At 38.0% G+C, this 12465-nt stretch overlaps 1 protein-coding gene across 1 annotated transcript in view; it reads right to left on the bottom strand.

The window, feature by feature from the left end:
* Nucleotides 1-12465, bottom strand: part of dnah11 (dynein axonemal heavy chain 11) — a 153080-nt gene that overhangs the window by 120303 nt on the left and 20312 nt on the right. The window contains exons 4-7 of the mRNA XM_031903586.1: nucleotides 11112-11308; nucleotides 10622-10811; nucleotides 7529-7628; nucleotides 4843-5054 (exon numbers count right to left, since the gene is read on the bottom strand). Of these exons, the coding sequence (XP_031759446.1) occupies nucleotides 4843-5054; nucleotides 7529-7628; nucleotides 10622-10811; nucleotides 11112-11308 (699 nt within the window). The remainder of the gene's footprint in view (nucleotides 1-4842; nucleotides 5055-7528; nucleotides 7629-10621; nucleotides 10812-11111; nucleotides 11309-12465) is intronic.

Below are 12465 nucleotides of genomic sequence, written 5' to 3'. Positions count from 1 at the left end.
TGTAAAATGTTACCCTTATTCTTGGGAATGTACTATACAAGGTAAAAACATGAATAGTTAAAAAATAGGGCTAGGAGAAATGCAAGATGCATTTTGTTCTTGTCAGGTCCTTAATCATGGGCGCATCATCCTAATCAGATCATAAAATATAAAAAAATAATACACTAAACAAATTAAAATCACAATTTTTTACTAGCACACATTGCAGTGAAATCTGGGAACTGTAGTTTTCAGTAGTGAATTAATTTACTCACTCCTGTTACAAGAGCACACACACACTGACAGGAGCATTGAAAAAAATCTAAACATTGTTCAGTGCAATTGCTAACACAGTGTGACAGCTCATTTAAAAGTGACAAAACAAAGGCTGAAAACAATAAAGCTGAGGAGTACAATTCAAATTATTTCTATTTTAATTATAATTCATTTTAAGACTGATAAAATTAATAAAAATACACTATTCAGATTTACTTAAACTCTTAAATTCAACTCATTTTACTAAAAAAAAAGTTGCAAGAAAAAGGCGTTTTTGAGAAAAGTCGCAAAAAGCGTGACTTTTTCAAATTGTTGTGCAAAAACTGTAATTTTTTAAACGACAATTCAGAAAAGTTTTGAGACAAAAGAAAGAACTTCAAGGAAAGGGAAGGGACCTTTGCCATTGACTTCTATATGTACTCGGCAAGTTTAATGTGACGAATTGTCGAATTCAGATTTTTAGCCATTTAGACGCATAATAAATCTCGGAAAAGTAGCAGCGTTTTTTTCTCTGCAACTTTTTCGACAAAAAAATCCAAATCGAGTTTAAAATAAAAAATTGATGGTTAATTAATGAGCCCATTAATGTTACAAATGAATTTATTACAAAACTTGCTTATACTATAAAAATTAGTCATTTCAATACCACAGGCATTTATTAAAACCATAGAAAGACCATGAGTCAGGGTGTGGCAGTCAAGGTGCTTTGAGTTGTGCAAAACAGGACAATGTTGACTAATGATCTGGTTGTATATTTAACGAGGCAGATAGAAAGAGACAGAGAATGAGCAAAAGGTATCTGATTTTAAGAGTTATACAAAAGAGCCATGAATTTGTCATTAAGTTTTGTGTTTTAATATGCCTCAGTGAATTTTAATAAATGTATAAATTATAGTAGGGGCTATATTATAATTTCTATCTCTTTAGTCTCTCTCTCTTTTTACATATGAATATATATATATTTGCAAAAAATCTGTGGTACTCCATTGACTTGCTGGATAAATTACTTTATTAATTTGATTGTTAAACACCTCACTGTCAACATTTCAGCCCGGTATATATATATATATATATATAATATGTATAAATACCGCACTCACAGGACTTATGAAAACAAAAAAGTATTTATTAGCAAGGACTAACGTTTCGGCTGACACAGCAGCCTTTCTCAAAGTGAGTGTGCAACAAACAAATCCCCCAATAAACCCAACAGTGGCGCCAAAACCAGTATGATATCATCAACTGGGCGTGTATTGTCAGAAAAAAAGAGAAAAAAAACAAAAAAAGCAAAATCTAAAGTGAAAACAAGATTTTCGGACAGAAAAGTGCAATTACCAGTGTGATTAAATAAAGGTTGAACACCCAATGTGAGAGAAATTGATGAAAAGTGGATGTTAAAATACTTGTACACACATGTGCTGAACTATAACTCACAACGCGAATTGATGGGGTAAGGCAAATCCCGGGTACAGTTAAAAAGGGGACGCCAGTAGTGACAGGGGGCAAAAGGTAGCATTGAGATGCCCGCATATAGTACTCAGACCGAGCGTAGCAAAAAGACGGTCATAGGTTTGCGTCATGCAGTGACCGTCAGAGACAAAGAGCAGCGCTACTGGCTTAGCGGAGAAACATTTGCAACAGTAACTCCCCCCCATAGATGTTACTGTTGCAAATGTTTCTCTTATTAGCACTGCTGTATGTGACCAAGCTTTCCATGCCTTCCATGTCCTCACTTCTGCTCCTGTTGCTTTCATTTTTTCCCCATTTGTTCCCCACTTAATACAAGTGACTCTGTTTAGTTCCTGTTACATAATTGTCTCTGCATCCTCTCCGTTTGTTTTTAGCTCACATCACTCACTAGCAATAGTTTACTTGTTCCTGTGTGCTCTACTTCTATTTAAACTTACAGTACTCACATAGTTTACCTACCGGGCCCATTCTATAGCCTTCCCAATGCCACCCCTGGACTACGTATAGAGTGTATGGCGGTCCGTCCTTTGATTAGGTTCGCACATCAACACTTTGGGCCTGATTCACTAAAGGGCGATATAACGTGCACTATTCTTATTGTGCGCTAAAATTTTTACCGCCGCTTAATTTTGGCGATTTTTCGCACGATTCACTATAAGCATACTCGCGCTTTTTTACGCGCGATATTGCAAGCGTTATTTAACTCGCGAAAGACTATTTAAATGCGGTATTTGCCTGTACATGCGCTAAATTACGCGAATAATCGCCGAATATGAATGGTAGCATAGAAATAGTGTATAAAAATTGTCGAAGCATATAAATGGTGTATATAAATATTAGCCACATATAAATAGTAGATGCTTATAAATAGTAGCCACTAGTGATGAGCAAATGTGTTCTGGTTTCTTTAGTGAAAAATTAGCAAGTCTTTCGAAAGATCCCCGAAACGGCAAAGATGTTGTGCGGGCAAAAAAATTGTTGCCCGTGACTATTATTTTTTGACACTTGTATCAATTTTTGGATGTGCGGTGAATTTTTGCGTGGCAAATTTTTTCATGCGTTTTGCCATTGGCGGATTGTTTTGCGAAACGCATGAAAAAATCCGCCGCGAAAAAATTCAACGCACGTCCAAAAATTCGCTGCGAATCCATGCCTGGCTAAACATTTCATCACTTGTAGCCAAATAGAAATAGTTGCGCAAATGAACGCACGCCATGTTAGCCATACACGCCAATACTTGCAGAAAATTACTGTATTAAAAATGAACATTTCGCTGCAAACTGGCGGCTGCGTCACTCTGGGGGAAACACAGACTTGAATAAATAACACTGTAAGTCCATATTTTATTGCAAAAAATCATTTACTGTACTTTTGTATAATTTTTCGCCTGCCTGTAGTAGGTGTTAATTTTCGTATAGCCGAATGCGATATTTAGCGCGCAAAAGTTATAGTGAATCATGCGATCGTATTCTTTTCAGCGCGGAAATTAACGCAAAACGGTAAAACTAGTGCGAGAAATACCCCATGCGATAATTTTTATCGCCCTTTAGTGAATCAGGCCCTTTACCTGTCCTTATGGAGCATCCGCATATCTTACCCGTTGGCCCCATTGTGTATCCTTCTCAATGCCATCCTTGGACCAAGAGTATAGTGTGTGGCGGTCCGTCCTTTGATTAGGTTCGTACACCAACACCTTACCTGTCCATTGGAATCAACGCATATACCCCACTAACCGACTCAGTTTTGCTATAACTTTATTGACCTTACAAAACGCTCCCTGGTCGGCATACATTTGTGCACAATATTGAAATACTGGGTCCCCTGTATCATATGGATTCCATCTTCATTTGTGCTACTAGCCGTCCCAGATCACTCTACTGCTTGTCACGGTGTGCCCACATTCCTCGCTGTGCGCACATATACGCCCTCCTTGAATGAGCCGCTAAGCCAGTAGCGCTGCTCTTTGTCTCTGACGGTCACTGCATGACGCAAACCTATGACCGTCTTTTTGCGGGCATCTCAATGCTACCTTTTGCCCCCTGTCACTACTGGCATCCCCTTTTTAACTGTACCCGGGATTTGCCTTACCCCATCAATTCGCGTTGTGAGTTATAGTTCAGCACATGTGTGTACAAGTATTTTAACATCCACTTTTCATCAATTTCTCTCACATTGGGTGTTCAACCTTTATTAATCACACTGGTAATTGCACTTTGTCCTTTTCTGTCCGAAAATCTTGTTTTCACTTTAGATTTTGCTTTTTTTGTTTTTTTTCTCTTTTTTTCTGACAATACACGCCCAGTTGATGATGTCATACTGGTTTTGGCGCCACTGTTGGGTTTATTGGGGGATTTGTTTGTTGCACACTCACTTTGAGAAAGGCTGCTGTGTCAGCCGAAACGTTAGTCCTTGCTAATAAATACTTTTTTGTTTTCATAAGTCCTGTGAGTGCGGTATTTATACATATTATACTTATACTTTGCTATCCTGCACCCAGGCATTATTTATCTCTACCTTTACGTGAGTGCCTGATTCCTACACTTGTATATATATATATATATATAGATAGATAGTATGTCTGAATAAATATTTGATTCGTTGGACACTTATGCCGTGAGTGCTTTCTATACATTGGATGCATTTTTTTGGGTTAGCACCCGGGCGTTGCCCTTTGGACTGGTGAGTACAAAGTTATATATATATATATATATATCAATCCAAATAGTGTCAGCACTCCAAGGCTCAATATCCTGCGGGGTGCACAGCCAAAATAGGAGTATGCAAAAAGTAATAATCATCCGTGGCCGGCACTCCCTTCAATACTTTGTCAAAAATTTATTGAAAACATATTATTTAAACCGTGCCGGCCACGGATGATTATTACTTTATATATATATATATATATATATATGTATATATACACAAATACTTTTTTAAAATTGCATTTCACTCAGCACTATTCAGCACTATCACTGATAAATTATTGCCAATCGATGATAAATAATCTCTGCACAGAATTAGGTAATTCTCATTATTATTATTATTATTATTATTAAATAAATGGTAATTAACAAATAAATGTTTGCTGTATAATACAAATAATGCAGAGTACTGTACCTGTTCTATAAGCAGATTGCAGAACTCCTGCAGAAGTACAATAACCCGTGCTGGGATATTGTAACATTTGGAGTGGGCCCAGATCAAACAGATGGTGTGAAGCAAAGGAGGTAATAAAATATAGATCTGGGGAAAGTCAGTCTCTTCTAGTAACTTTATATGGTTTCTTAGTGTACTTAGGTGTAGGTCAATATCTTCAGCTTCAATCAGAGCTTTGAAAAGGAATGAAAAATACAAACATTAAGCTCAACAATAAGACCTGACCTGTGCAGAACATGCAGTATTTGTAAGATACTTGAAAGAGAGCATTTCCAGCCAAAGTGCTTAAGAAAATGCTATACTTGAGACTGACTGACAAACAGCATTGTGTAATAAAGAAGCAGACAGAAAATACTGTACAAATAAAATCCCAATTGAAAGTATGGAGACAAAAGGTTTCCATTAGTAATAAGAAATTATTGCCGCAAAACAATCTTATTGTCTCCTGGTTCCTTTGAATATAAAATGGGTGGCAGCCTCTAACGGTATCTTGCTAAACTGCCATCAAACAAAGAAATCGGTCATAAAAAGCAAATAAAATGGGCATTGAGGAAACACCCTGGAGAGCTGAAATAGGTGTCCTTTGTTATAGCAGGTAAAGTACATAGTGGTAGACCAGTTTGCCACACATATTTAAAAGTGGGACATGCTGCATAAAATACACACAGTGAATCATTTAGAACATCTCTAAGGGAAACTAAAGTGCAAGTCCCCAGTCTTTGTACAGTATGTTTGCAATGCATGACAAGGGGACTCCCCAGTTGACCCTTTATCTTGAGGCACCCCACTGAACCCTTTTTATATACCTTAATGAAACACCAGGAGACAGAGATGAAATAAAATGGCCACAACATTTATTTACATTTTATCAAATAAATACTTCCTTTCCAGCCTAACCCAAGGCAATATTTTAAAGCAAAAATTGCAAAGATCACTACTCCATTACTACTACTTCAAGAGATCACTACTATGATCTGCTGTTCCTCGGTGAAGACTAGAATTTTACTTCCATATATGCCATTTGAGATCAGCACTATCTCATTATATCTACCTCTGTAGGTAGAGGCAGTATTAGGCTGCCACTACCTACAGAGAGGATGGCCCCAAACTCTGCTACCAGCAGGAGCTGCATCACCAATCATGAGAGAAGATCAGCAGCCCTGCTGCTGTTCCTGAATCTGCAGTGTCTCAATGATAGGAAATCCAAGCAGGCTGTCATCTAGCACAAGCAGTAGTAGCGTCTGTATCTATCAATCCACCGTGCACACAGGAGAGAACCTCCTTTCTCCCTCTGCTAAAATTACCTGTGCAGTACTCTGGCAAGGTCCTACCACTACTCCGACTAATAAAACTTAAAATACATTATCATAAATCCATTGTTTTGATCCAGAGAAAAGCAAAAAACCCAACCTGAAGCCAGTGCCAATTATGCCTCAAAAAATTCCTTCCTGACCCCCATGGTGATCGGAAACATTCCCTGGATCAAGCAATCATAGTTAACATGATTTGAAATAATGCTACTGTATAAAGATACTATGAGAACATAAAGAACAAACCTTCTCACATTTTTGAAAAATATACAAAAATGGGGAGAGTGGGGCATTTCTACGTGCTCAGAAGATAAGGAAGTGAGTGCTTCTTTTCCTGACATCACATCCCTCTCTTTCCCCCAGCCCAGCTTTTTCCTGCCTTAACATTTTCCTTCTTATCAAATCACGGTTGCACCTGATCCTTTCGAATCTCTAAACATAAACCAGTGTAATCTCGCTGCTGATCATTCGGATCCCTGTGCTTATAGCTCCAGGGCATTCCTTTCTTCCTCCATCATTTGTACAGAAAACTGCATATTTACTAACAATGCATTATATTCTGGGTACATATATAATTCTATCAAGAGTCGAACTGAAAAGTAGCATAACTAATAGAGCCTTTTTTTCTTGGTAAATTACTGAGGAATTCTTCCTTTATCATTTGTACAGAAAATTCTAACTGGTTTTGTAAGAAAACATACCTATTTCATATGTAAGTTCAGTACAGATACCAGCATTTGTACCGTTATCCCCCAGCAGGTTTATTGCCAAAACCATATTTTTTAGGTATATCAGTGATGAATTCTTCACCCAGAATCCACTTCGGAATTCTAGCAGTTTTACTAAAAGAACTGTATTACCTAGGTAGATCTGTGAGGTAATCTTCCACCAAAATATGTGTTAAGAACCCTAATAACAGGGTAGACTCTTTGGTAAATTAGTGAGGCATTCACATGTGTATCGAAAACCCCCAGTAGATTGCTAAGAGTGCCAGTTTTTCTTTGCTGCACATATACAAACAAGAACTTGCACTAGGGAGACCTGGGACACTGGGAAAGGGTAAGTAAAATGCCAGCACAGTGAGCACCAGCCTGGCAATTTAATTCACAGGGTGGTGCCTAACATTTTGCACCCCCCCCCCCCAAAGAAATACACTTACCTTGTCACTTCTAAGCAAAAAGTGGCTTTGAACTCACTTAGATGTTATGCATGAAGAAGTACCTCCATGATACAAGTGATACACCCTTATTAGCTCCCTTATGTTTCCCTTTATAATTGTATTCACTAAATATACAGTATGTAATTTAGATGACATTTTGACTCAGACTCCTGCTTACCTTTTTTCACCTCGCAAACAATGTTTGTGAATGTTGGGTAGTAAGCGCTTTCTGTGTCTTGCAGGATAGATGCCATTTTCTGAACAGCAGGTGCTTGGAGCTGAAATACAGTAAGTGCCTTTTCTGAGTGTAATTCATTGATATTTGTGAAGCATTATTTGACATAGCCAAGTAACCAATACCAACATTTTCAGGAAACATATATGTCACATATTTGAAGGTTTTCTTCAGCAGTATACACCTTCTGAGTAATGCCACCTATTTTAAGTTGGTGCTGTAGTACTATGTAACAATTTTTCACTCATGCAGTGGGTTTAATACTTAAAACTGCAAAAGAAATGTCACATACAGGTATGGGGTCCCTTTTACAGAAACCCTTATCCTGAAAGCTCAGAATTAGGGGATGGCAATCACCCATAGAGCTCATTATAATTTTAATTATAATTTTTAAGAACAATTTCCCTTTTCTCTGTAATAATAAAACAGTACCTTGTACTTGATGGTAACTAAGCTGCATGAATCCATATTGAGGCACCAATATACATTAAATAAACAACCAGGCTGAAGATATTGTGGTCCAAATTACAAAAAGATACCTTATCCGAAGTCCCCCAGGTCCTGAGCATTCTGTATAATAGATACTATACCTGTAGCACAATAAAAGCCAATTTAAACTAAACTAATGCTGTTGCAGATTTCTTAATGTTGGTACCTCAACCATAAGTAAAACATAGTGATGTCAACACCTTTCAGATACAGAGAGAGAGAAAAAGTGTTTAAAAATATAGGGGGCATAATCATTATAGCTTAAAACACCATACACCTCTTCTGTAAACCTATATCTTGAATAAAATACATAAATACTGTATACAATTACAAATTATTAATAGAGAGAAAAAAAACTAATTAAACTAAAACTTCACAAACTAGTGTTTTATTTGGTTTCACCCTCGTGATATGTGGGTCGAGAAAAACTCGACCTGCACCCGACCCTAACCCGCTCGCTCCGAACTCTACCCAACCCAGCTTCTCCCCTCTATTTATAGACCCGTGCATGCCCCACCTCTATGTCACAAAAAGGGCGGGGCGTGTCAGGCCTACGTTGCGGGTGACCGGAAGAGCTCAGCCCGAACCCGCCGGCAACCCGCAAGTGGTGTGTTGGGGTCGGGCCGACCTGTGGGTCCCACGGCTATCAGGCCAGCCAGCACATCACTGTTTTACACATATACTGATTTTGTTATTAAAGGGGTTGTTCACCTTTAAATTACCTTTTAGTATGATGTAGAGCAGTGATCTCCAAGCAGTGGCTCGTGAGTAACATGTTGCTCCCCAACCCCATAGATGTTGTTCTCAGTGTCCCCAAACCAGGTAGTTTGGATTCCTGACTTGGTGGCACGTTTTGGTTGAATAAAAACAAGATTTACTACTAAATAAAGTCTCCCGTAAGCTGAAAGTGTGCATAGAGGCTACCTAATAGCCAATCTTAGCCCTTATTTGGCCCCTCCATGAACTTCTATGATGCTTGTGTTGCTCCCCAAGTCTTTATAAATTTGACTGTGACTCATAAGTAAGAAAGGTTGGGGACCCCTGATGTAGAGAGTAGAGAGGACAGTGCTGGGCCTGTGCCTGGGGTGGGTTTGAAGGAAGCCCAATGTAATGGTACATAGTTTTGGATAAAAATAAGACCACCAGAAACTTGTGGGCACATTGGAACTATAAAATCCAGACAAACCTCTAGCAATTACCCCCATAACTGCCAGGCTGTGGGCCCAGTGCCTACACCCAAACTAATAACCCTGAACTTTGCCAAGTACAAGAATAAATAACCCCAACTGGGAAGCCACCCAGCCAGGCACGCGGAAACTGACGCTAAATTACAGTGTGTGATACAATGGTGTAAAAGTGAACACTATAAATGTGATTACTGGCCCTTATCTTCCCTTGTGCTTACACGCATATACCCAGCCACTGTGCTCACGGCTAATAACGTGGGATCCCTGCTTCCAGATGTATATTATACACCTACACACTGGTACAGCCCGACCCACTTACCCATCAATCTATTTGTATATGGTACGACTGAATCACCAAAGGCAAAACCACGGAACACTGCTCTTACCCATTTGACTTCTTGCAGAGAGCTAAGGAAATGCATTTAAGTTGGGAAATACCTCAAAATGATGTGCCCCCTCCTCAGCTCCGGACAAGAAACAGAGAGCCTGAGGCATTTGGCCCACGTATTCCGAGCCACTATCTAACCTCAATCCCACCGACCCAAGGAAAAGTTCCCAATGGGACAATGGGTCAGTCAGTGAACTCACTAACAAGCCAATCAGCAACTGTATGGATCTACTCAGGCATAATGTACCCCCTACTGTAAATGATAGTAAATGATCTAGTTGCTAGGGTCTTGTTTATCTTAGCAACCAGGCAGTGGTCTGAATAACAGAATGAGGTATGAATGGCAGGGGGCCTAATTAGGGGGCATACAAAGTAACAATAATAATACAACTGTAAGTCCACAGAGCAGTAGTTTATTAACGGCTGGGAGGAAGCAAAATAATTAAAAAACTATCAAAATAAATAATGAAGACCAATTGCAAAGTTGCTAGAAAAAGGATATTCTATAACATATTAATAGGGAAATGTAAAAAAAGGTGCAAAGTCTACAAGCTTTTTCTAACCCGCACATTCACAACCTAATTGTTACTTTTGTTATATCGTTTGGCCAGATTTGCTTTATGGCACATGGATTTAGCACAGAGTGAAATCACAGTTTTAAAACATTATATTATAGATGTTATATATCATTTATTATTATGAATGTAACTGCACTCTTTTTTTAAAACTTCACAGTAGAGGTGTATATTGTTTTTATTTATGAGGGATTACAATACTATGTTTTTTTTTCTCTCCCTTTCTAGCCTACAATGTACTCACATCACTATCAATGATTTACTTAAAGGGGGCCAGAACTCAAAAAGTGTTTTTTGCCTAATGAAAGAAAATATAATTTTAAGCACCTTTCCAATATATGCCAGGGATTCTGTTCATATTCTTACAAAAAGATCATTAGAAGTGCATAATACAAACCTGTTCATATATGCATGTAAGATTGTCTCGCCTTTCTTTCCAGAATTTGAGCTCTGCGTGTGGCCCTGGATCAAGACCCTGAAGAAGGGGCTGTGAAGAATCCCTTTCAAGTACTTCCACTATTTGATATGACCATTTAATCAAAATAGATTCAAATGCATGTAGGGCTGCCCTCTGGACATGGTTTTCTCTAAAATAAAAAAGAAAACGGACGGAGTCATGAAATAGGCAAGTAATATGACAAATGGTGACTGGGTCATCTTTGAATGACAACAACATTATTTCTATAAGGTCAGTTAAACATTTGGTCAATCAGTCTCCACAAGGTTTGGAAAATGTGCTCACTTTATATGTATTGGAGAAAGTTGTGCTCAAGTTTCTCCAATAAATATGTAATGAGTGCATTTGCCAAACCTTTGGAAGAAAAAAAAGAAAATAATAAAGGTTAACAGTATACAAGAGCATGATTCCATTCAGCTTTGGGTCATACTTGTTGCTTGTAACATTCAGATTTTGTTCTGTAATTGTTGCCACAGTAGGAATAGGCAGGTGAGTTTTTCCAGAGATAAGTCCTTGAATGACATGCATCTTGTTTTTCATATATTCCACGTGTTGGTCCATATCCAGTGAGGTGAACTGTGGCCAGGACAGATGATTTTTCTTATTAGAAAGGATGGGCACTAAGACCTGAAGAAGAAAGAAACACAAAAAAAAATGTTGAGCATGCACACAAACTTAGAATGCTGACAACTCATTGACTTTTGTGAACAACAGTGGATTTATATGATTTATAAATTTGCAATGGGACCCAAAAACTAGTCCAAATGTATAGTGTACACCTACACACTGGTACAGCCCGACTGGTGACTCGCTCTGCACATCTCTAAAGGCCTGAATCATTACTATTATAGAGATTCTGAATTAGTCTGCAGCAGCAGTTTAGTATGAAAAATATAGCATTTCTACCTGGTTTTAAGGTTTAGTTCTCCATTAATGCTGACCATAATATGGCTCGTACCAGGCTAAAACTATCAACTACAAATTTACAGCCTTGGCTAAGCTGGAGATTTGTAGTTGATAGTTTTAGCCTGGTATAAACAGGCATTGATTGGGGCTCATTTACTAATGCCTGGTGCAAATACAATGTACATATCACTACTCCCTGATACAGTTAAACTGGCCTTTGTGATTTGCCCCAGTGCAAAGTTTTTCTCGCTAGGTTAAAAAAATTTCAGATTCACATTTAGTACACAGACTCTTTTACTTGCAATGGAACCCCCACATTCTGCTCATGTTCCATGTTGTCCCATAATTTTAAAATTAACTTTGTTTATGATGTAGACAGCATTAGCAATTAGTCTTAATTTTAACTGGATATTCAGTCTTTCTCAGGCAGGTGCAGTGCTATAAACCTACATTTACCGGATTGGAAATCCTACTCAAAAGTCCTTTGAATAGCAATGCTAAACAGTATATAATGTCAACAAAAATTGGTTGAACTCAAAGTATGGAAAATGTTTCTAAACACACACGCTTGCATATATCTATACTTTGATTTCTTTTTCATCACACAACATAATATAAAAAAAATACAGTAAAGGGGACTGGGGAAATGAGGATTACATAATAATAAGGTATATTAAGGTATAATACAACACACTGTAAAAAGGCACAGTTACTGTTAAGAGAACAGACAGCATTTCTTTACATAGATTGTAATAAAATGTTTTATTTTTTTGAAAGCCCATTAATTATTCTTTTAGTTTCCTGCTATATGGGCCTCTTGTACAAGGCAGGTACCAGAATCACCCTGGGAAGAGAAGAATATTGATGAAGTGCTGCTT

This window comes from Xenopus tropicalis, chromosome 6 (genome assembly GCF_000004195.4).
Source record: "Xenopus tropicalis strain Nigerian chromosome 6, UCB_Xtro_10.0, whole genome shotgun sequence".
Classification (NCBI taxonomy): domain Eukaryota; kingdom Metazoa; phylum Chordata; class Amphibia; order Anura; family Pipidae; genus Xenopus; species Xenopus tropicalis.
Note: the sequence above shows the minus strand (reverse complement) of the source record. Positions and strands in the feature narration are given on the sequence as shown.